Source organism: Lycium barbarum, chromosome 9 (assembly GCF_019175385.1).
Source record: "Lycium barbarum isolate Lr01 chromosome 9, ASM1917538v2, whole genome shotgun sequence".
NCBI lineage: Eukaryota > Viridiplantae > Streptophyta > Magnoliopsida > Solanales > Solanaceae > Lycium > Lycium barbarum.
In genome coordinates, this window is record NC_083345.1 from 12,075,371 (window position 1) to 12,100,975 (window position 25,605).

Consider the following 25,605-nt stretch of genomic DNA (forward strand, 5'->3'; position numbering starts at 1 on the left):
TAGAAATTTTTACATCGGAAAGCTACTTCAAGACTTAATTATATTCTTTGTGGTAGTTTTATTCAATTACAAAATATAACAATACTTTTATCAATTATAGTAAATGCAAGACATTAGGCTCCAGTTTTCTCCATTTAAAGCTATAATCTTCCTCGTTTTTTCTCTTTCACACCAAGCACACCCAATCTGAGAAAAACTTCATTAAATAGCCACTAAAAAGTATTAAAGCTTTAAATTAGAAATTGAATTTTTCCACCTTGTTATTTATTTGGATTGAGCGTAATGGTAAACGATTGAGAATTTCATTTGGAGTTTATATGTCAATTTTGAGTTGGTTTTTGTTAGAATTTCATATTGAAAGTTGAAACTCGAGAGAAGAACAATGTTGTTTTTTACAGATGTATAAATACGTTGTATGTATTTCGTATTTCAAGTATATGTTACTTGTATGTCCAATGTATCACTGGACATAATGTGACATACACACGATAAACAAAATACATACAACCACATAATTTGTATGCAAGTTGTATGTAGGTTATATATTTTGACCGAATTTTATGAAAAACAGTTGTATGCAAGTTGTATGTTTTGACAGGATTGTATATACGGAAAAGGCTCAAATATGTAACTGAACTATCACAAAAGGTTCAGTCATGCCACTCGTTAATAGTTGAGCTACAAATACCACCACCGTTACCATTTTGGGTCATATATGCCATCACTCACTAACAGAACTCTGTTACTACTAGATTTTGCCGCGTGACATTATCTAAAACCATCATTTTACGAATGGCATTAATTTTTGAGCCCAACTATTAACGAGTGGCATGAATGAACCTTTTGTGATAGTTCGATGACATATTTGAGCCCTTGTATATATTTTATAAAACATCTCTCCAGCTTTTTGCAAAAAATTCTATTGCTAAACTGAATAAACATTTATATAATTTTACATATCCTGATAAAAACCACATAAATATATACAATGTATCTAAAACTGAGTAAAACACTCGTAGCAAATACTCGAACTCAAGACTCATTTGATATGAGGGATAAGGGATAATTAATCCCGAAATTAAATTTGGGATGAGTTTATTGCATATTTGGTTGAGACAAAATTCTAGGATATCTAATATCGAAATTGTAGTGTTATTTTTATGAGATAATTTCAGGAATATACAATCCATCATAAAATATTACATCGGCGTAGCCATGTTTTTAATATACACTTGCTGTAGACAATTTATAAACTTAATATAATAATGTATAAAATGACCATTTCGGGTAGTATTAGAAATATAGGCTATTTGGGGTAAATATTTTCTCCAAATAGACATGGAGTGTTATTTTTGCAACTGTGTTTCTAAACACGGTATACAACATTGTACACTTACTGGTAGGGATCTAGTAGCTCGACTACCTGAACTTTCATCTTATTGGTGAGAGTTCGAATTCCCACGTTGTAATCCCCTTCCCCAACCCTTATGTAATAATTCTTTTTTTTTTAAATAAAATAAAGTTATACACTTATTGTAGACGATTTATAAACTTAGTATAATAGTGCGTGAAATGACAATATTAGAAATATAGTCAATTTGGGGTAAATATTTAGTATTATTTTCCCTATTTTTATCTCTCACATTGAGGATGAAGTAACAACTGCACAATAAATAAATAATTAATACCGAGATAACTTTATTCCCTAACCAAAGGAGGGACTGCAGAGGGTAATTATGGAAATTGATACATATTCCCTTGCCGCCCTTTTCACTTCTCATTTCCCGCCAAACATAACAAAAAAAACATTTTAGAGAGAGAGAGGCACAGTGTGTGTGTGTGTGTGAGAAATCGGAGAATCAATCAATTGGAGGATATGGAAGAGTTTCCTGATGCAGCAGAACTCGAATGGCTCGAAGCCAACACTACTACTTACCCTGAAGACGAAGAAGAATACGACCTCGATCTCGAATTTCCTCAATCAGAACCCGGATCCGACCCGAAACCCACTCTCTCACTTCCCCCTAAATCCTCACTACCACAACCGCAGATCAACGGTAAGAAAAGGTTTCTACCCGACGATCCTGAGTCGTCGGATGTAGTGATTACAGAGGAGAAGAGGAGTAGAGTTGAGGTTGATGTTGAGGATAATGATGAGGATTGGCTACGTTTTTCGCCTCCGAAGCAGCCTGACGAGGAGGAACCAATGGTGGTCATTTACTTACTTCTACATTCTTTGCACTTATTATTCCTACTCAGTTACATTTATATATATATATATATATAGACTTTGAATTGCTTGTCCTTGTGTTGAGTTTCTACTAGAAACAACCTCTCTACCTCCCAAGGTAGTAGGTCTGCGTACACTCTACCCTCTCCAGACCCCACTTTGTGGGATTACATTTGGTTTGTTGTTGTACATCTATACTAAGAATTTCAAATTGTATTGGAACAGGAAGAGGAACAGGAAGAGGAAGAGGGAGAGAAGATATTGGCTAAGTATGCTTCGGAGATTGATGGGGATTGTATACCTGTTACTGGTTTGGATGATGGTGAGAGGGTTTATGCTAAGATAAGTAGAGTTGAAAATGAAAGGGTTAAGAAATTGGAGCTAAAGGAATATTCTACTGGTCAGTTAGTTATTCAATTTCTGTAACTACCTGTTTTTTTTTCTTTGGTTATCGCATTATTTTATTCCATTTTTTGTAAATGCTATCATGTGATGTTTTATCTAGTATTTGTTATGTCTGCTTTACTTTCTGTATTTTATTTTTAAAACCGCTTTGATATGTGTTACTTGACCCAGAGGTTCTTTCAGAAACAACCTCTCTACCTCCACGAGGTAGGGGTAAGGTTTGAGTGCACACTACCCTACCCAAATGTGGCATTTTCCTTTATACCATATCATGCACATATGATAAGTTAAATTTTCCATTTTTTTCCTAGTTAGAATGGATTGGATGCACCTACCTATCCAATCAATAAATCAACAACTATGGAGAACATGAGTTTATAGAGGAGGGCAATGTAGGTTGCAGATTAGGGTAGAAGGTAGTTGAGTGTTGTCTCGCTCTCCTGCGGGATAGGCTTGGTGGGTAGATAGTATTAGCATTATTCTCATAGTTTCTCGTCCTTAGATTTCTGGTACTACCTTTTGTTTCTTGTGCTTCGATTATCGCTTTATTTTGCCCTGAATGCTATGTTATGCTTTCTCTATTATTTGCTATGTCTTATCTGCTATGCCTTTTTATTTCTGTTTTGTCCTGAGCCGAGCGTCTCTTGGAAACAACCTCCCTATCTCGACGAGGTAGGGGTAAGGTGTGCTTACACTTTACCCTCCCCAGATCTCACCTGTGGGAATACACTGGGTTTGTTGTTGTTGTTGTTGTTAGCTATTCACTTTGTTTTTATGCTCCTTGCACTGGGAAATAGCTAATTAATGGATTATTAGGATCCCATGGATTACAGAGGGTTGTGATTGTTGGATGTTGACCCAGTGTTAGTAGAATGATTAAAGAAGCATACATTTCGGGTTAAAGTTTCTTCTGTAGGTTTGTGAGGGAGTAAGCAAAGAGAGATGCCAACACAAAAAGAAAGTGTGAATAAGTGAATTTTGATTATGGTCAGAATTTTTATGAAAAGGAAAGGGAATTGAAGTGCAAATAGATGGATTTTCCTTCACATATTCTCTTTTGTGCTTATTTTTTCCTACTTTAACTCTTTTCCCGATTCCTTCATGGTTATACTAGTGTAATTGGATGATTGTAAATGCTTAAAGTTAAGGGGTTGCTGTATGTTACCGTTTTTGTATATGACCATATTTACTCTTTTTGTAGTACTGTTTTTGCATATGACCATATAAACTTTCTTTTTAAGTAGTCGGTTGTATTAGTCTACTTCAACCGTGAGGTCTTTGATCATAGTGAACTAAGCACAATCTATATGTTTCACATGGTTGTTGGCAAGGGAAGCAGTACTGACTCAAGAAAACCTAAAAAAGAGAAAATTCTCTCTTTGTTCCAGATGTTACTTGTGTGGTGAAGAGGGTGAGACAGTCAACCATCTATTTTTACATTGTCGGATCACAATACAGCTTTGGAGGATCTTTGTGAATCTCAGGGGCATTGTCTGGGTAATGCCAAATAGGATTACTAATCTACTCCATATTTGGGAGGAGGCAGGAATAGGAGCCTCAGACAGAGATAGATGGAGGATTGTCCCAGCTTGCATTTGGTGGACAATATGGAAAGAGAGAAATTCACGGTGCTTTGAAGACAGTAGTAGTGATGTACAAAAGATCAAGCTAAATTGTGTCAAACTTTTTTGTTTTTGGTGCAAACAGATTTACCTTGAGGAGACTGAATCCATAATTGAAATCCTAGGCTCTTGTTAGATTTTCAGAGTTTTGGATCAGCTTTCTCACTTTTGCTGTAAATATGGTTCCAGTGCAATCTATGCACTGATCAAGTCAATACATACCAATGTTACATTTTCAAAAAAAAAAAAAAATATGTTTTGAATCATCATTTATGGACTGAGGCAGATACAAGAATAGTGTGGGAGAGATGCACACTGGAGAGAGAGAGAGAGAGAGAGAGAGAGAGAGAGAGAGAGAGAGAGAGAGAGAGAGAGAGAGAGAGATAGGCAGCACAGGGGTAAAAGATTCCTAACTACCTGTATAGGTGATCTTGAAGTGCATTGCGTGACACCAAATAACCGTCCCCTTGAATATCAGGCATAAAGGAAATTCTCATATGATTTAGTTGGAGTTAATCAAGCATTCCAGTATCTACTCTAAAAGATTACGAATGTGAAAGTAATACTCCAAATCATCTTTGTGCTCTGCATAATAATTCATCCTCTACATTTTGTTGACATGCTCTGTGCTGTTTTTCCATCTTTTGTTTGCTCAAATCCCCAATTTACACTGAATATCTAAGTAAGTGCAGATGTTATGCAGGTCTTATTCAGGAACCTGTTAGGGTCCTAATGCAAAGAGTGGAACACGATCAATTCACAAAGGTGCGGTTTCTATTAGACCATCCATGCTCACTATCATTCTGTCAGTCATTTAATCAATTAACAATTATGCCTCAATTCATTCTCCACTATAAAGCTAAATTTTCTCTGAATGATCCTATCAAATTGAAACAGAAGAAAGATAAGAGGAAAAAGTATTTTGAAATTCTCTTTGATATTTACGGAATCCTCTGAAGCCCATGATTAGAACACAATCAATTCATACTTATCATTGGAATAAGTAATAACAAGTAGTATTATCAAATAGAAAAGGAAGACGATCAGTTCACAAGAGTTGAGATTTTGAGTAAGGTTCCCGAATCTCTGAAAATGTTGCTACAATTCTGAACTGTCTTGCACATTAAAATGGAGGAAAATAGGAAAAGAATTATCAGCTATAAGCTCCTTTTAAGAGGACGAAAAGGAGGTAACTATCCTATCTTGTCCAGATAGTTCTTTTTGAAGTCCTGCATTATTTCCTTCTTTCCTTTGTCCAGATACCCAGCTGCATTGCTTTGATTTTCTTGTCTGTATCTGACTCTTTTCCCTTGTTTTCCCTTGTTTTCTTTTGAGCCGAGGGTCTTTCGGAAACAACCTCCCTACCTTCCAAGGTGGGGGTAAGGTCTGCGTACACTTAACCCTCCCCAGACCCCACACTATGGGATTCAACTGGGTATGTTGTTGTATTTGTTCTCCTTGGACTTTTTTATTTTCTGCTCTTTCTTTCTGCCCGTCGAATTTGACAGTTAGTGTACTAAATATACTAATAGTACTTCCTCATTTTATCCGACTTGGCTTTTGAAGAAAATATGTTAATTCCCCGTGCTCCTTTTTCAGTAGGAGGGATAGTATGTTGGTCGGTTCAGTAGTTGTCTCTGCACCTCATTTCCCCTCCCTAGTTTTCCATTGGATGAATTGGAGATTTTGTGAAATGAAGCATTGACCTTTGTAGATAAAGTTTCCAACAATTTTATACATGTTTTCTATGTATAAGATCTTTGTTCCTCCTTGAAAACTTTCCTCCTTTGTCATGAAGGCTCTGGAAGCTAGTTCTGAAGATCTAAATGAAGCAAATCTTCCAATAGGAACTGTGGTGAATGAGCAACTTTGGGTGGATAAGTATGCTCCTAGTTCGTTTACAGAGCTTCTCAGTGATGAGCAAACAAATCGTCAGGTACTACATATATTAACAATTTGTTTATTCTTATAATGGTTTCTACTTAGTATTTTGTTTTAAATTTTAAGGTGTTTTCACCTATCAGTTTTTTTAGGTGTTTTCTTAGAGATTCTGCTTTGGGGTCTTGACTTCTGGTCACTCTCCTGTAGGTACTAATGTGGTTGAAGCAATGGGATTCCTGTGTTTTTGGGGTTGAAATTAAGAGTACTACAGATGATGTCTTGTCTTCTCTGAAACGGCATTCATTGGCTGTTCAACATCCAAGACGTTCTTCTAGGAGTTCTTTTGGAAATAGCAGAGAACCCAGAATAGACAATGAGAGAGCTCATAATGATATGCATCTAGAGAATAGTGATTCGGACAGAATTAAGGACCTTTGGGACAAGAAGCAAAGAAAAGGTGGTCCTCCAGAACAAAAGGTCAGTCAAAGTGGCCCTTTTCCCACTTTGTTCCACTGGTGCTCGAACCTCTAACTTTGTAGTTTGAGGTGGATGGCCCTTACTACTAGGCTATCCGTCCATTGTCAATCTTATAGATTGTTCTGAAAGACCCTAGGCTGGTGTGCTTTATTGCTTGTCTTGATCTGATCTTTTATTCACACATGATGAAAGTGATGATACTAATCTTCTTTTTTGATTTTTTTTGTTTTTCATGTTTCACAATGTTATTGTAGGCACTGTTTATCTGTTTTCTTTTGAAATATTCATCTTCTCAAATAGAAGTAACTATATGATGCAGTCAACAAACAATGAAACCAAGGATGGTAAAACCCTTAAGCTATAACACGACAATGAAACCGAGGATGGATAAAACCCCTAAACTATAAGATAAATAATGAGCTAACACCACAAGTTGCCCACCCACGGAAATCACTCCTGCCATTTATTGAACTGCTGGCTTTTTCCTCTTTTTCAATGAGACTTTACAAGTAGGTGTTACTTCCCTTTTATACTTGTTAAGAAGGGATCAGCCATTGCTTCTGCACTATGATTGGTGATTGCCTCTCTTTACTTTGCGGTCTATCATGTCATTTTCTTGATTTTGACTAGGCATGTGCATACGTTGGTAAATACCGAATTACTGTATCGAAACCAATTTTTTTTGCAATTCGGTCTTGGTACAACGGTATTTGGTATGCATTTTAAAAATATTGGTATTGGTATGGCGTTGGAATGTATAGAAAAAATACCGAAATACTTAATTACATATACAATCCATATAAATTATATCATTAGACATGTAATAATTTAATTAATCTAAATATAAACTAATAAAAGACCAAAATCTGAAAATTCTTCAGCTAAAAGCTTCTATTACTATATATAAACTAGATACTTAATTACGTAAAGTCATATACAATATAGATTACTCAAAAATGTGTGTAGTTTCCCGCCAACACTGGACAATTTTCATTCAGTTCAAGCATGAAAGAGTTCCCACCGTTATCGAAGTCATAATTCTCCAATGTATGTAAGTTGAAATCTGACAAACAGTGGTTACCGCCGTCCCACACAAACCGAAACTGAACTTAGAAGTACTGAACCATACGAACTAATTTGGTATGGTGATGGTACATTTTTTTAAAAACTGAAAACCGACATTACCTAACTGAAGTTTTCAAAACTGTACCCTACGTGCCATGAACATCGATAGGCTGACAGCTGTGCTCCTCCTATCATCATGGCTCTGCTCTAGTTTTGAGGTAGGTGGTCCAACAGTTTGTGATCAAATCAAGCTCAGCTGAGTCTGAAGTCATATTCTGCCTAATCAACTGAAATATTCATATGTTTGGACTCACCAACTGTTTGTTTCTTCTTGCCATGTGTTTGGTTGTGTTTGTCTATAGAAGTCAGGATTTTTTCCTGTGATTAGTTTTTTGATTCTTAAATATCCTTAGGTATCTGGATGTGTGATAATTTTCTCAACATTTCCTCTAAATTTTGTTCTTCCATAGAGCAATGATAAGGTAGATTCAAGGAATCAGATGAAGAGAAAACTATATATGTCAAACATTTATAATTTTGAAAGGAGTGAATAGCATGTGGCTGCTAGACTACCTATGAAGAGAATAACGAACAAAACCCATAATATATTTTGTTACATAAAGGAATGAATGAATGAATAATGAAATAAGAAGCACTTGGGGTTGTAAAAGACTGGCGTCATATTTGATGTTTGTATGTCAGCCATGCCAAGTCATATTTGCTCATACTACTCAGCTACTTTGGACAATGATCTTAGAAACAATTATGATTTCACCATTATAACCACTGGTTCTAGAGTGATGATAATGTTAAACCAAGCCGTAAAAAAATCTGGACCAAGACTGTTATTATGGATTAGTATGGACCAAGACTGCTGTTTTTGAGAAGGCAGACAATGGTGCTTGAAATCCTTGAATTGTCTTCCTCTACTATCTACTTCTCAATGCAGTCCTAGATTAGTGGTCCGGATGCCAGATTATACCTCATTATCGACTTCCATCATTTTGCATCTCTGGTCATATCCCTATTATGTGAAGTTGATCACTGTTCTCACCAATCCTCTATGGTACATATTGCATATATAGAAATAATGTAAGTTTTATACTTATCACATGTTTGTCCTCTGTTTATTAGTTCCTTATTTCTTTCTCATTTTTATTCTAATTTTACTAAATTGTGAGAACCCAATTGCTTGCAGATTCTTTTGCTTTGTGGTCCTCCGGGGCTAGGGAAAACAACACTTGCACATGTTGCTGCTCAGCATTGTGGGTATCGAGTGGTTGAGGTCTTGTAACCTACTCATTTCAAACAGTCCCATATAGTTGTTCATTTAAACTTTTATCTCCTTATTATCGCAATCATTGTGAAAGAGATCTGGCAAGAGATTGTTAGCACATTGCAAGTCACATTTATGAATTATTTTGTTACCATGAAGGATTTGAAAAGGTTATTTAATTTATTCTACTCTTTAGTATGTGCTAGAATCACTTTGTGGGATTATACTGGTTATGGTGTTGTTGTTTAGTATGTGCTAGAATAACAAGTATACTTGACTCCACACTTAAATTCTACATATGTCTAATCCCTAGGTGCTAGTGGTTTATGTCTCTTATTTTGAATAAGAAATTTTCCGGGAATTGTATTTTCTTTAAATCAGTTCAGATGAAAAAAAGCATGTGCAATTCAACTCGACCTACATATTAGAAGCCCGAAACGGACGGACGCCCTCTGCTGTGCCAACATTCTAGTGTATGCTTGGCTTTTCTCAAGTTTCATGGATAAGTTGATGACAAAATTTGATTTCCCTGCTGAATATGAGCTACACAATCTCAAAATGCCTTTATACATACCTCCAATCCTGAATATCCTCCGGAAAAAATTAATGTGGAGTAATAGATGTCTGTTTATCTGTTGATTGAAATGTTTCCTTTGCAGATTAATGCAAGTGATGATCGATCATCCTCCAGCATTGAAGCTAAAATACATGATGTCGTTCAAATGAACTCTATAAATGCTGATTCAAAGCCCAAATGTTTGGTCAGTTTTAAGTTCTAAATTTTTGTTTTTAATCTTCCTCTGATGATTCAAAGCCCAAATATTTAGTCAGAATATAGTTGTGATTTCAGTTTTAAATCTTTTTCAGCAGAACTTACGATTTTATTTGTGAACCTTGGTTCATTTTTTGCCGTTCTAGGTTATTGATGAAATAGATGGGGCTCTTAATGATGGAAAGGGAGCTGTCGAGGTCATCCTAAAATTGGTAATATACATATTTGCTTTTGATTTATTTCGCCCTGGTAATTTTAGTAATCCCATTATGACGGGTAATAACTTATGGCTGTAAGAAAACTTTATGTACTGGCTCCTGAAGAGTCATTTGTGCCACTTCAGCACCTCGCACCCCTCTTGCTTGTCTCATAAACGAGAAGTAAAAAGAACTTAAGATTTGTGAAGAATTTTAATTTGGACATGCACAGATTGATTTTAAGGCCGTCAGTACCTACTGCTGATTAATTTTCAATGGAGTGTATATTTTGCTATCTTTCTACTTTACAGCTTGAATAATACATATATGTTCAACTTTATAAATCAACTAGTCACTCCAAAAGTAGGGAGTCGAGCCATCTGATTTTATTTTTGGTCTTCAAAGATAAAGCAATTCATTGACATGTAAGATTTCTAGCACTAGTTTTATTAGTTAATGCAGATTATGACTCGTAAATCATTGAAGGTCTTTGAAAAAACTTGCACTTGGTACTTGCTTACTACAGTAAGTTGTTGGGAGTCGAGCCATCCTTTTTGTTTTGGGTGCACCTTCAAATATAAACAAATTTATTGAAATGTAAGATTTCTAGCCCTAGCCTTATTAGTTAATGCAGCTTATGACTCACAAATCCTTAAAAAAAAGGGCAGCCTGGTGCACTAAGCTCCCGCTATGCGTGGTGTCTGGGGAAGGGCCGGACATTCTTAAAGACCTTTGAAAAAACTTGCGCTTGGTACTTGCTTAGTAAATTAGTTGGTCTGCCGGAACTTGAGGGAAAGATAATATCAGTAATATGGAGTACTTTGTGGCACCATATATTTTTCATAGTAATTATGAAGTGAATTTCAATCTTTGGTTGGACCTATATCTTTTTTCTTGACAGTATGTATGTTTCTGATAGAATAACAATGTGTGCTTTAGCAATGCAGGTTTCTGCTGACAGAAAATTGCGTGCAGGCAAAGAAAATGAATCCGAGGGAGGAAATGCTGGGCAGAAGTCATCAAAAAAGAGGCATCAAAAAGCATCTTTGCTAAGACCTGTAAGAGTGAATTTGTCTAAATATGTTCATTTGTATATTAACTAGGCATGTCATTCTCAAATCTCAACTTGTGTGTTTCATTCGCAGGTTATTTGCATTTGTAATGACCTTTATGCTCCTGCCTTAAGGCCTTTGCGTCAGGTAGCAAAGTAAGTATTGCTTAAATTTTGCAAGACATCAGATTGAAGTACATAGATTAGCATCTAGAGATCTTAATGCTAGGTCCATGAAGAAAGCCATAGACTCAACAATCATTTTCATATGACATTTGCTGGTCTCACGATGATTCTATAGAACTTGATTTTGAGTTTGTTAGGGTTCTTATTGCCTTGCATTCTCGTGCTTACCTTCAGTTGTCCTATTCTAGTTCTATGTTAAATCTTCATCTATCATTCCATACTCCTGAACAACTTAACATAGATATCTGAATTGTCTAAGTTTAGTCACACACACTTGTTTAATCTCTGTTCAACTTTGTTCTTCTTATGCGGCGTGTAAATCTGCATTGTGTTCTTACTTCTACTTTTTCTAAAACTTTTACTCTATAGAGCTGTTTCTTAGTATTTCGATCTTTTGGTTGTTTGTTTCATCAATTAACACTCTGCAAGTGGAAAGCAGAATTTAACCTCAGCCTGTATACTAGTGGTGAACTCATCCTTAACTAGGGAAAGAAGTGTAGGTCAAGCTAGATATAGAGAACTCATGTGGTATCTCTGGCCACTGTTTTCACACGTGTGCCCGCTCCCTCATAAATATCCTTTTATTTTGTTTGTATATTTGACATGAACTCTTTCTTCTCAAGCATCCAAAGGACTTTACTTACCCAGTTGTTATATGCCTTCTCTAGGTAGATGAATAAAATGGGAGAGCCTTTGTCGTAGATCTACCAGGCATAAATCCAGTTGGTTCCGTGTCAACCTTGTGATGAAAGTCTATACTCTACCACTCTTTCCTAGAATTTCATGCTTGACTAAGTTTAATACATCCACAATAGTTCACTTTTGAATGTCACATTTATTCTTATACATTGGAATCTGTTCACTTCTTAAATGGATTAGTTTGGTTAGCCATACCACTTCTACCTCTTCAAGGTACATCCAAACTTCTATTGGGATATTATCTGCGGAATAATCTTTGTAACTCATATTCTTTGCAGTAACTTTTATTTCACTGTACCTAGTGGGTGTTTGGATTGGCTTTTCAAAAATAGCTTATAAGCTAAAAGCTAAAAGCCATAAGTTAGGAATACTCAACTTTTGGCTTTTAGCTTATTTTTGTACTTTTTTGGCCTAAAAGTAAGTGCCTAAAAGCACTTTTTATTTTTCCCAATCATAATAAAGAGCTTAAAAGCCAAAAAGCACTTAAAATAAGCCAATCCAAACACCCTCCTAATTTCACGTGTGCAGCAAAGTTTTTTGTCTGTTGTGGATGTATGAAGATCTATGTAGTTACCTTTGTGATTTGTGTTAAGCAATTGATTGAAGTAGCATCTCCATCTCTCTTTGATCTCACCATCTCTTAAACTTGTGGAGATCTTTAGTTCAGTTGACTTGGTTCACGTATTTACTCCTCTTCTCTCTTCGCTCGAATAACTTAAACATTTCTTTTTTCCTATCTGCATCCTAACTTTTGGTACAGGTTGTGTAAGGCTTTGTCTCGAGTTTTGTTAATAGTCTGCTTAGCTCCTCTCTTTGTTCTCTTATACTATTCAAAAGCTTTTTATCTTCTGCTGATGATAACTTACTGTCCACTCCCATTTTGCTTTGATAGCTTGTTGCTCCTTCTCATTCCACAACCATGATTTTTCGTGGTCGAAGTCATAGGTTTTAGACATGCTTAGAGCTTCACTTGTTATTTTCTTAGTGCAACTCATTATTTCATTCCCCTAGGTATCTGTGCTAGCTTGTAACTCCCATATGGTGCCTTCAATAGTTTGTCGTTAAATGCTTTTGGTTCTTACCTTTTAATGTCCATCATCAATTTCTTGTTGCTACTTTTCTCCTTTTTTGCTTCACATCTGGACCAGCAATCTATGTTGGGCAATTAGGGCTTCTCCTGGTGTAACTTTATAGACCTTGTGTGATCTTTTCACAATTGTGGGATCACACTAGGTGTGTTGTTGTTGTTGTTGTATGTGATCCTTTCACTTCTTCTGGTAATGGATGAAGTCTATTTGTGTATGATCCGGATTCCCTTTTTAGCAAATGTTAACAATTTTCTGTTGGACAATTTCACACATTTCTCTATATTATATATAATCACACAACTAACGAAGTACTTGTCTATGTGGTTGGAATTGCAGGGTTCATATCTTTGTCCAACCAACAGTAAGTCGTGTTGTTAACAGGTACTTACTACTAAATTATCAGATGAATCCTCAAAAATATGTTTTCCATTTTTTGCATGATTAACTGTTTGGTAGAGTATAAGGAAAACCCACATGGATACTGGATTAACCTCCAAACATAAGCCATCTTTCAGATTTAAGTAATGCAAAGCTTCAAGTGGATTGAGTGATTTCAAATCCTGGAGATTTTGTAACTTTTATCTTACCAAAGTGTAATAGTTTGTCCAAATTGACCAGATAAAATAATTAAATTCAATGACTGTTAGTCACAGTCACAAAAAAGAAGGATTTTGAGTCAGTTAAAATTGAGGGTATTTGAATGTATAGATTATCATTACAAAAATCTTAGACATTAACAAAAGGATTTGCATCTTATTGAATTTTAAGGCTTATAAAAGGATTTCAAGTTTCACTCGAATGGAGTTTAAGATACCAACAAGTCAGAATGTTTTCTGCTATATGTATGCTATTATCAAACATGTAGAGTTTACAAGTTTTATTTTGAGAGTGCTATATTTCCGAGGGCTTCTTAGCCTATCGTATTGAAAAATGAGAACTCTATTTGGTGTAGTTTTCTCATAGTCATGCTATATAATGACTTGTACAACTCTTCCAGTTGATACTATTGGAAAGTTATATCTTGGCTGACAAGGTGATTGACATAAAAAAAAAAAAAAAAAAAAAAAAAAAAAAGAAAAGAAAAAAAAAAACAAACAAAAAAAAAAAGACAAGGTGATTGACATAATCTGATAAAGCATCAAACACATTCCGGCAATTCACTTTTGTTTTGTCTTCATTTTTCTTGGATATGATCAAATGGGTGATTGGCATTTCCATATTACACCTCAAAAAGTATTGACACTTTCATGTACTCCGTGAATACTTTGTGTTTTAAGAAGTATGCACATATTGGTAAGAAGCAGGAAACTTCTTCCAATTTTCAGTTGTTAGGACCTTGCATTAATTTAGATCTATCATAGAACAATCTGTTTATTAGCAGTGCTAGTATCTTCACAAGATATTTCTAAGTCTAACAAACCTAATTTACTGCGCAATTGTAGGCTCAAATACATTTGTAACAAAGAAAGAGTGAAGACAAGCTCCATCGCTCTTACTGCTCTAGCAGAGTATACTGGTGAGTGCCATTCCTTCGATTCATCCGAATCTAAATTTATTTGAGAAGATACTTGAAATTTTAGTAGTAGTATAGGAACTGTTGGTAAAATATTTCATTTGCTTTGTCACCGAAAATCTGTTAAAAGGAACAATGTAAGCCATGTAACTTATGATTGATATTTATATATCGAGTCAAAACATGCAAAAGTAACATGTATAATGTCACGACCCAACCCCGTAGGCCGTGACTAGTGCCCGATCTGGGCACCCGAACCCATCTATCAAATATTATCTCAAATTCTATTAACTCATTCTAGTATATGGCGGAAGCCGACAAGGCTTTATTTCAAATTTAGGTAATTTCCAGAAAAATTTCGGCAAAGTTTCCTTTGTTTTACGGACTATCCAATATACCCTGCACGCAGAAAATACCAACAAAAGCCACACAGGGCTAACCAAGCAATATATAAACATATGCGGACCGGCCGCCTCGGCGTATAGGATCGCCCAAACAACATATGCGGACCGGCCGCCTCGGCGTATGGGATCGCCCAAACGACATGTACATACATCCATACAGAAAGACCCTAACCCACAAACATGTCCACAGACCTCTAAACAGACCGACAGAATCATATGACGGGACAGGGCCCCGCCGTACCCATGAACGAATATATACAAATGCACTAATAAATATATATACCAAAAGTATAAGCTCCGGAAAGAGAGGAGCACTCCGAATAGCAGAAAGGGTGTCCTAAACAGGTGGATCACCAGGCTGTGCGTCTGTACCTGCGGGCATGAAACGCAGCCCCCGGAAAAGGGGGTCAGTACGAAATATGTACTGAGTATGCAAAGCAGAAGGTACAGAAATAAATCTGAACAATAATCGAATCAGATATATAGAAAGTAATACATATAAAAAAATATCAAAATGTTTATTTCCAAAGTATAAATTATGCATAGGGCACAGGAAAATGTGGTCGCCCGCCTGTCGATGGCGCCACAACACAGCATAACACCAGAAAGTTTCAAATCTCCGAATCCCCGTCACACATCACAACACAGCATAACGCCATACACAGCATAACACCAAATATATGTGGAACCCGACCCTCTTTTGCGAGTAGCTCGGTGAACCATAAACACAGCATAACACCGGAGTATATCAAAGTGCGCACGACAACAGAACCGGCCCGGGAACCGGCGAAAGATGTAACAGAACGCACGAATAGAGTCGTGAGTAGTCATATGCATAAAATCAATATCATAAATTCAAACATAAGCAAAATGATCATATTTGAAAATCGAAATAATAATCTTAACAAATTCTTTCAAACGCTCCCGAATTTCATAAAGGGAAGCCGCGGGACCCACGGACGGAAATTTACCCAAGTCGGGCCCGCTTATGGAAAACATACTCGTTATACGTAATGCAAACTTTTATAAAAATATATTGGAGCAATCCGAGCACTTATGTGAAAGATATGACATTCGGAAATTTCGAAGTTCTTTAAAGTGAAACCTTTTTGCGCAAAGTTTGGAAAGTGATTATTTCAAATACATAAAGGTTCATATTTCATCAAATCATACATAAGAGTGCCAAGGAACATATACGGATCATAACATGCTCGGATTTCGAATTTAGAATTTCCTTAAGGCTTATAATTTAGCCTATACAAACTAAGGCATGCCAAAAGAAAGAAGGTTGCCTTACATACCTCGTACGCACTCCAAGATGGCCAATCTTAAGTAAATATCCAATCTACGCCTCAGGCTCCCCAAGGTCTACAAATATGCCAACGAATACCAAACATCAGCTAAGGGCACTTAAGCCATTCTTCCCAACTAACCATTAAATTCTACAGAAAATTCGGCAGCATTTCCCCTGTAAATGCTACCATCCCCGAGAATTCCACTCGGCTATATCATCAACAATAAATCCGAGAATTTAACTCGGCCAAAACATCAACAACCATACCAACAATATCAACAACCATACCAATAACATCAATAATCAATTCAAAACACATTCTAACATTAGTAACCTTCCTTTCAACATAATTCATCAACACTCATTTCAATTACGAATTTTCAAGTCGATATCGGCACTTGCATATTCACTACCAATTCAAGACCATTCAAGTGCAATTCAAAAAGCATTTTGTACCATTCTACAAAATACACAAAAAAAATCCCACCAAAACTATAATTCACCCGAAACCTCCAACCTTCGACACAAAATTCACAACACACTTTTCATCTTCCAATTTCATCAACTACAACCACAATTTGCATCTTAACAATTCCATTTTCATAATTACATAAAAACCATTTATCCGATTTCCCGCAATTAATTTCGTAGTTCCCATCTAACAATTTAGCTATACCGGGATGAATTTAAATATACTTAGGGGAGAATAAATCTTACCTTATATGCCAAGAAATGATCTTCTTCCGCTTTACTTTCCTTCGAAGAAAGCCCAAATTTAATAACGCGATAAAATAAAAACAACGATATCAAAGCGGTGAACGAAACTCGGATATTGTTCCTGAGAAATAGTAGAATTTGCTTCCTAAAAATAATAATTATGTTGCTACTATCATGAACTGCTCGTTGATGTAGCTAAGAGGAAATGGCTGTTTGTTGCAAAAATATGCCTTTAGATAGCATTATACAGTGAGACAAGTAAAATGGCTAATTGCCTTTACACGTGCCAAACATATGGAATCCCCTTAATATTCATCTTGTCTACAACCTTACGTGTCCTTGAGTGTGGACATATTGTTGTCCATTTGTGAACCGAACATGTGGAGTATGTCCACATTAATGATTATTCAATAAACCCAATTAATTGTTTTACTTCCACTACAATTCTAACATTTGGTCAATCACACACATAATTAATTTTTTGATCTCAGTTCACTTAAATAATAATCATTTTTAACACACTTCACATACTCATTATCATAATCATGTGGTATAATCCTAGTCCATAGCCTCTTTATATCTAAACAAATATTATTCTCAACCACCGTCGTCATACTTGTTAAGGCCTAAATTATATCGGGACTTCTTTCTTTATATACAAGGCCTTTTTGCACAAGATTTTTTTCAATTCCAATTATATCACTTTTGGTCCTAAATTTTCCTAAGTGTTTAATGTCAACAATTTTCATGCACAACTTATCTCTCAAAATAAAATCAAAGGCCAAAAGTCCCGACTTCAAATCCCGGAATGGTCTTGGCCTTAAATTATCATAGTTAATCCGGGTTGTCCCAATGTATAAAAATACGGGACGTAACATCCTCCCCCCCTTAAGAACATTCGTCCTCGAATGTTCGATTTAATGTTACGGATATTACTCAAATTCGGGGGAGTTTCTTTTTGAATAGCATATATCAATTTCTTACCAAACAATATAAATATCGTGTAGCTGTGGCAAGAAAAAGTCCGATTGTCATTAAAACCTTTGAAACAAAAAGCTTTTTGGAGTACCTGATGCATGATAAATTATTGCAAGTGGAGAGGCTGCCAAAAGGACTATTGAAGTGATGTATACACTTGCTTACTCACGTAAACAAGTACCTGCATGCACTATCGTAAATATACCTATTTGGGCCGACCTTTTTGGGTGTGTATTCAGGGATTAAATTTGTATGTTTGATGTTCATTAGTTTGAGAAGGATTAGTGGAAGAGACGGTGGCTTCTAAAGGAGGCATAATCACTCACATTAGCAGTGCTCTCAGCAGTATTGCTACTTCCTCTCTTTTTACACTATCTACATCAGTTATTGGAGACTTGATAAAGTGAGGAGGGAATTATATATTTAAACTATCAGCCAGTGTGGCTTTGGTATGAAGGATCTGAAGAAACCAACTCAATATTTTCTGGGAAAATGGTTAAGGTGGTTGGCTCATGAGAAAGGTGGATAACGGGAGGAGGGACCCAAGTCTGCCATCCTTCTTTTAGGATGGCTGCTTTGTCAAGTTTTGTGGTGATCTCTGGACTGGCAATTTTTTAAGAGATGTTTCCTGCAGGAATTTTAATTTGTTGAGAATAATGCCTTGATCTGCAGTTATGTCCAACAGTAATGACAGTGACTGCAGATGTCTCTAGCATAGCTAGTAATGATTATAATCCACACAGATTGTGCTTGTTCATACTTTGATATAAGCTCCAGTTAGATGGGAGGGAACATGCAGTTTGGTAAAGACAATGAGCAGGGAGTCCGTTCAGTTGCGTCTTTTTGCCCTCCTAAATGGTGTAAAGGACCCTGGTTTATTTTCTATATTTTTTGGGATTCAGCGGATTATACCACCCATATGAGATGATTTATTTGATGGGAGTTGATAAATTAAAGATTAGGGAACCCGTGTCTCACCATATTTTATGATAGAATTCTTAGGTCCTCTGAAAATGTGAAGACACCAGACGCATGCTGACACCAAATACTTAAATACACCTCTTGATGTATGGAAGAAAGTCCAGCAAGGTTGAAGAGCTTTTGCAATTTCTAGCACACCTTAGTTTTTGCCGTTTGTTGCCTATTCCTTCTTAACCTTTGTTACCTTGCTATGCATCATCTTGGTTCTCGCTCTACAGACGGTATTCTTACTTTACTGATCATATCATAAAAATAATTTGTTGTTCTTGAGGGGGAAATGATATAGACTGCAAAACTTTTTTCGTATCAGTGACAAGTTTCTTGTTGGATCTTTATTCAGCTGCTCTAATTGCTTATTTATCCAATGTCCTGCATTTTTCCTTTTTTTGTGCTTTCAATTGCTACATCTTGCTAAGTATGTTTTCCTGTTAATCAGTAACCTGAATTTGTTTTCTGAAATTATTTTTCCAGAATGTGACATAAGATCGTGCCTGAACACCCTTCAGTTTCTTAACAAGAAGATGGAGACTCTTAATGTGGTATGGATTTATAGTTATCATACATTTCTTTTTGTGGTATTAGTCCAATAGAGGAAAACGGTTGAGAATTCGTCGAAAGTCTAGTATTATGATTTGTAAGATCAGTTTGCTTGCAATTATCTTTCCATCAAGCGGTTGAAAGTGCTTATCAGATAAAATATTGCCTCTACCATCCCTGAGTCACATCGTGTGAACCACGTGTAACATCTGCTAACTGTCTAAATCTGGATCTGTTTGTTTTTTGACTTATCCAACCCTTCACTTATCATGTGAATTCTAGGAATACTAGTTCATGGTTCATCCACTGCCATTATTTAATTTCTATGGAGCCATTGTGATATCTTTAAAGACTTTTGTAGAGTATAATTTGTTTTGCTGCACGTGCATTCAACTTCTGAAAAAAAATGTCAAATTCAAGTAGAAAACAAGTCATACTTTCAAGACGGATTACCCAGTTACATTATATCATGACTGAAATTTGCAATTGACTTAAGATGAATTTCACTGTAGTTGGGGTCTTAGGGACATAGTCCCTATGTGTTATACAAGCTTTTCTTTTGTGCATCCTTCTATTTCCTCTGGTTTGATGAATGATACATTCTTTCTAAAGTTGGAGCTCAGTTCTCAAGTTGTTGGGCGGAAGGATGCAGCAAGAAGTGCTTTTGATATTTGGAAAGAAGTAAGCAAACTGCCGATATCTTCAAGTTCTACTTCTATCTAACTTCTAACTATATTATTTTTGTCTTTTCTTCTTCATGATCCTTCTTTTCACCCTCTCTGTGCTTATTACTATTGTTTGATATTTGAAGGTTTTGCAAAAGAGGAAAGTAAAGCAGACAAAGAAATCCTTTAATTGCTTCAGCAGTATGTCCAGTGACTTTGAGACACTGCACTCTCTAATATCTCATCGGTAGGTGAAAAATTGGAATACTTTTGTTTGAAGTTCTGGATTATCTAGTTTAATCTTTGATGATTCTTCAGTGGTGACTATGACTTAATTTTGGATGGGATCCATGAGAACTTTTTGCAACTCCATTATACGGACCCTGTGATGCAAAAGACAGTAAGTGCATCGAGTACCGCAATTGTTTTTCCTTCTTTTTTACTTCATCTGATATTCCGCGTCTAGTTTGGGCAGTATCTCATATTCTAATTACTCTTGAAGGTCAAATGCTTAGAGATTCTTGGTTGCTCGGATATATTTCATCAATACACCATGCGCACTCAACATCTCTCCCTTCAAGGTAAATGAAATGATACCATCTACTTGCTTGAAACTTAATATTTTTCTAAGCATTATTCTATATTTTTTCTTACTGCAGTTTATCAGCCTCCTCTTGCAATATCTATACATGGGCTCATAGCTCAAATTGGAAAACCAAATATTGAATGGCCTAAGTCTTTCCAAAGGTAGTGCTAAATTCCTGTATACTCATTCTGAATATTAACAGTGGTGACTGTTGGTTCTTCTCACCACAAATTGCAGATATCGAACAATGTCAATAGAAAAGAAGGAAATCTTACACTCATGGAAGAACAAGATATCACCCTGCATCTCTAGGCATCTCTCAACTAAATCCTTTGTGGAAGACTTGATTTCTCCATTCCTACATATTCTGTCCCCATCAACACTGAAACCGGTAATTCTTGTTGAATTATCTGTTGGTTTAGTTGCATTCAGGTTTCCTTTAGCATTTTAATTACACATAAATCACTTTTGGCTTGGACTACCAGATTGTGTTGTCTAGAGTTTTGTCCAATTATGCATCTTTGGAATAGAATTTCACCCAGGCTCTGTCTACTTATCATTTGTAAAGGTTGCAAGTGTATAAACCTAGTGAATTTGAGTTCTGAAAAGATATTCACCATATTGGGAAAGAAAACGTTTTACTCATTAGAAATGATTTTGTGGTTACTGCCTCTTTTGGGTCACTATTCTTCTGCTTAATCTTTTTTAGTTATGCTTAGGCTGGTGTTAGTATTGAATCTAGGCTAAGTTGGTTAATCCTTTGCGAATGTCGCTGTGAGAACTTGGGTTCACCTATTGGTGATAATTGGAAATGTATTCTTCCTTTTGCAGGTAGCATTGCATATGCTCTCAGAGAAAGAAAAAGCTGATTTGTCTCAGTTAGTAAATACAATGGTGTCCTATGCCATGACGTACAAGAACATAAAATCTGATCCTTTACTGGGTATGCAACATGGTGCTTCAGATGCATCAATGCTTTCATTGGATCCCCCAATTGGTCAATTTATAAACTTCAAGGTTAGCATGGTCAACTGGACCCACGGAAGGAAATTAGATCTGAATAGTCTATATATAATTAGATCTGAATAGTCTATATATCCTATCATCGTATCAAACTGATATGAACTTAAAATTTCATCTATTCGCTTTGACTTGATGCTTTTGGGCAGGGTTATGATTCCTGTCATCTTGTTCTGGCATCGGCTGTGAAAGTGTTCTTGGTACATGAGGTAAGTAGAGGAGCACTCAACTCTTTGCTTGTGAATTTTAATGCACTCTGTTGCTGAAAAACAAAACCAAGTTGATTCACTTTAGACACGTAAATAGAACCCAAACTAGTCCTGCATTAGTGAACATTGGTTGGATCTTTAGGGAGGAATTCATATATATGTGTGTGTATTAAAGTGTTTGACCATCTCATCAGAAAGCTTAACATGTTATAACCTGTCATAGAGAGCACAATTTTAATTATTTAATTTATATTATGTCTCAAAAATGTATATAAAACACATACATACACACAGGTGGACACCAACGTTTACATGTGGTGTGTCATTTTCTTTGTGGTGTGCTGGAGATTGTCAGCATTAAATAGTCGTTGGACGGCTTTGTCACGACTTGAATTAGTGGTCTGTGACTAGCACCGACGAGCCTGGCACTCGCCGAGCGAACCCTTAACCTTGTCGTATTTTTTTTTTTGTCACCCTCTCCCTCTTTTGGATGTATGTGCATGTGTGCCTATCTAGTTTCCGTGTGACTTTCTTCGTTGTCACTGGCATTCCCGTGTAATTCTCCAAAGATCCTATTTCTAGATTATGTTGCTTTGTGGTGCATTATGGGAACTTTTTCATGTCATATGTTCATGTATGTCAAACATTATTTTAGGCGGAAAAGCAAAAAATTTTGCAAGGAAGTAGCTACCTTCGCTCACCATCCACTGGTGTGGAAAGCCAGGACATTTTGAGGTGCGAGAATAGCAGTACACTATCTAAAGCATCGGCTTCTTCAGATAAAACAATACATTTCAGAGATACCTCTAGACAAAAGCAATATGACTTGCCTAGCTCTTCTAGTCAGAATAAAAGATCTGGTGGAGGTACCACAGCTAGCGGGAAAATGGGCTTGCCTGAAAGAAAGAAGAAATCGTTTGTCGATTCTCGTTCCTTTTTTGACAGGTATTATCAGCGTTAGCTAGCCTTACATTCCTCTATCGTCTGTTGGAATCAATTATGTTACGGTAAATTCGAGGCAGGATAGGCTCTCCTTGTTGTTTCTGTTTCACACGGGTTTTTAAAGAACAAAATCAATCAAGTAGTTAAACTAGCACATTTAGAGTGGAAAACAATAAACACCACATAGAAAGATCCTATTTAAGCGAATATCTGACCCAAAATCCCAAGTGAAGCTCATTGCCTAAGCATGTGATTCCTAAAAATAGTCACCCATTGGTCACCAAACTCGTCTTCTTTCGATTACCTCATATGCTGTGTAAAGAAGGAGAATCAATCAGAATGATGCAGAAGTATTCAAGTCCATAATTATTATTAAAAAGCAAAGCCTCAGTACCTTTGGAAATTCGGATAGAAGGATAAGAGGAGGCAAGCCTTAATTGTGTGGACAAAGTTGGGAATATCTATCATGTCTAGCTTGCTTACACATGGAAAATCATGAAAGTCTGTTCTTAAAACCTTTTGCTAATTTATGTGCTGTGGTTGGTCTCTTCACCTGCGCAACGGAGAGCTTAAAGGATCAATATCTTTTGCAATATGTTATGCCTAACTTCAGTAGGAGGCCATCGCTTTGTGTTTGGATTCATCTCATGTTTGTCTCATCCTTAGTTCACAGTATCTCATGGTCATTATTTGCAAATGTTTTTTTTCCTTTTTTCTTTTTCCTTTTTGTGAATTGAGATTTATATCTTTGCTTTGAGTACTCGTTAACTGCTGAGGAACAATGCTCCCTCCTCATTCTACTTGATGAGCTTTTGGGAAACTATAGAGTCAGCTGAGAAGCATGTTCTGGCATTTCATTGATTGGTAAATGCATCTACTCATGATGATTTTCTGTTAATCAGGTTTAGGAAGCCAAGTGGCAAAGATACTCAAGATAACAACAATGCTAAACCTGGACAAAACTTGGAGGAGAGGGATTCACGGCCTTTGTTGTTTAAATTTAACGAGGTATTTAATCAATCTAAATTTACTGTTGTGAACCTAAAACATGGTACCATTCTTTTCATATCCTTGAGCTCAAATAGAGTATCTCCTCTTAACTTGTATTGCTGCCATCTAGCTTTAGCAATGCTACTATATGATCATATACACGAACACGATAGACTTGACTTTTGGATAGTGAAGAAATTGAATGTCAATTGATTTCAGCATTTTGTTTTTTTCATTCTGTGCAGGGGTACACCAATGCAGTCAAGAGACCAGTAAGAATTCGTGAATTTCTGAAGTGATATAAGTGCTATATGTAATTATACAAGTGTTGTATTATTTTTTTAACATAGCAGTTAAAATGTAGATCAATATGCTTCTAGGGTCGAAGAAAGCAGAACTACCACCATGTATTTCATGCCAAAAAAAAATTGTCAATGCATTAAATGCTGTACAAAATTATAATGGAAAGATATCTTTAATAGTTTCTGATGCTCCTCAAATTGTCCACTTTTGCATTTTTTCAAGCTGTATTATCAATATCATTTATGTGAATTTGGTTTAAATAAAACGTAATAAATACAAAAAGATTATTTAAGGGACTCAACTAATTTGGAAGTGTGATGTAGTATTGATTAAATGTTCTGCAACTTCTGCATACTTATTAACACATATCTTGTATGTTTTCATGATTGCGTGCCTGCTAGAGAAGTAAAGGGGTCGTTTTGGTTCAAAACCAGATCATCTAGTGATTATAATTTTGGATTATATTATAACTAGGATAAATTAACCCACCTTTTATATGGGTCCAATGATTGTAGTATAAAATTTATTCTGGTTTTAGCTAATACCCTCAAGTCTAAACCAAACATAGGATAGATTTAGTCCTAAGTTTATATCACGGGATAATTCACTTAATCCCTCTGAAGCCAAACAGTCCCTCAATGCATTGAAGTCGAGATGCACCATACTTGAGTGAAGTTCCATGTTTACTTTTGTGTAACGATATGAAGAGCTCTAGTGACCTCAGCAATGGGGAAATTAGAGAAAGAAGAAGAGAGGGAGAAAGAGAAAGAAGTAAAGATATTTCTCATTCAACATAGCATACAAGAATACCTTCGCTACTGAAATATAAAGACAACTAACCCACTAAAGGAGTTAATTAGCAATTCTAGAACCTAAGGGACTTTTATGTAAATAATTAAAACTCCTAACAGTCTCAAAACGTGACATTTTGTTTCGACAAAGTTTGAATAAATTATCATATAGTAATATTTTTGATATCTTCATGATTATTTCCTGTGATATTTTTGATAACTTTCTGTCCTATTAAAGCAAATTACGAAATAAAATCAGCAACTGTTTCAGATTTCAGTGAGAAGAAATATTTGCACAATGATAGGCAGCATGACAAAAATAGTTTGCTTGCTTCACATATATTAAACCCTAACCCTAGGTATTAATTCTTTCACAGCAGAAGCAGAAACAAAAGCTCAAACCCAAAATCTTTTAGATATCCGAAACAATGCCTAATAACTTTCCCCATGATATCGTCATTGATATACTGCTAAAACTTCCTGTCAAATCACTTCTCAGATTCAAAAGCGTTTGCAAATCATGGTGTTCTCTAACTGAAGATCCGCAATTCATCAAGCAACAATATTACCAAAAAATCTTTCTGGCATGCTGGAAGGACCGATACTACTCTATAGACGCTCCACTTCAACATGATTCCGCTGTCTCTCCTATTGAACCTCCTCCAGGATTCAATCATTTGTTCATTAGCAAATTCGTTAATTCTTGCAACAGTTTATTTCTTCTTG

General features: G+C 36.0%; 1 protein-coding gene and 1 long non-coding RNA gene across 5 annotated transcripts; one reads left to right on the forward strand and one right to left on the reverse strand.

Moving 5' to 3' along the window:
* The first annotated feature begins 1,771 nt into the window (after window positions 1-1,771).
* LOC132609167 (uncharacterized) lies at window positions 1,772-24,278 on the forward strand. Of its 4 annotated transcripts, none has more exons than XM_060323030.1 (24): window positions 1,772-2,212; window positions 2,456-2,630; window positions 4,961-5,022; window positions 6,056-6,193; window positions 6,346-6,615; window positions 8,879-8,965; window positions 9,616-9,717; window positions 9,875-9,940; window positions 10,873-10,983; window positions 11,071-11,132; window positions 13,286-13,330; window positions 14,392-14,465; window positions 19,308-19,375; window positions 19,986-20,054; window positions 20,185-20,285; window positions 20,357-20,438; window positions 20,541-20,619; window positions 20,698-20,785; window positions 20,862-21,015; window positions 21,456-21,641; window positions 21,794-21,853; window positions 22,509-22,798; window positions 23,698-23,803; window positions 24,031-24,278. In XM_060323030.1, the coding sequence occupies exons 1-24, from the start codon at window positions 1,877-1,879 to the stop codon at window positions 24,082-24,084; spliced, it is 2,865 nt and encodes a 954-aa protein (XP_060179013.1). In that variant the 5' UTR covers window positions 1,772-1,876; the 3' UTR covers window positions 24,085-24,278. The 4 variants fall into 4 exon arrangements, with proteins under 4 accessions (XP_060179013.1, XP_060179015.1, XP_060179014.1 ...); XM_060323032.1 differs by having other exon boundaries at window positions 2,468-2,630; XM_060323031.1 differs by having other exon boundaries at window positions 1,772-2,209.
* On the reverse strand, window positions 14,676-17,498 carry LOC132609168 (uncharacterized). The gene is made up of 3 exons (XR_009570728.1): window positions 16,878-17,498; window positions 16,168-16,234; window positions 14,676-15,238 (listed from the first exon to the last, which is right to left on the reverse strand). It is a non-coding gene; the product is annotated as an uncharacterized LOC132609168 (long non-coding RNA).
* Window positions 24,279-25,605: the final 1,327 nt, after the last annotated feature.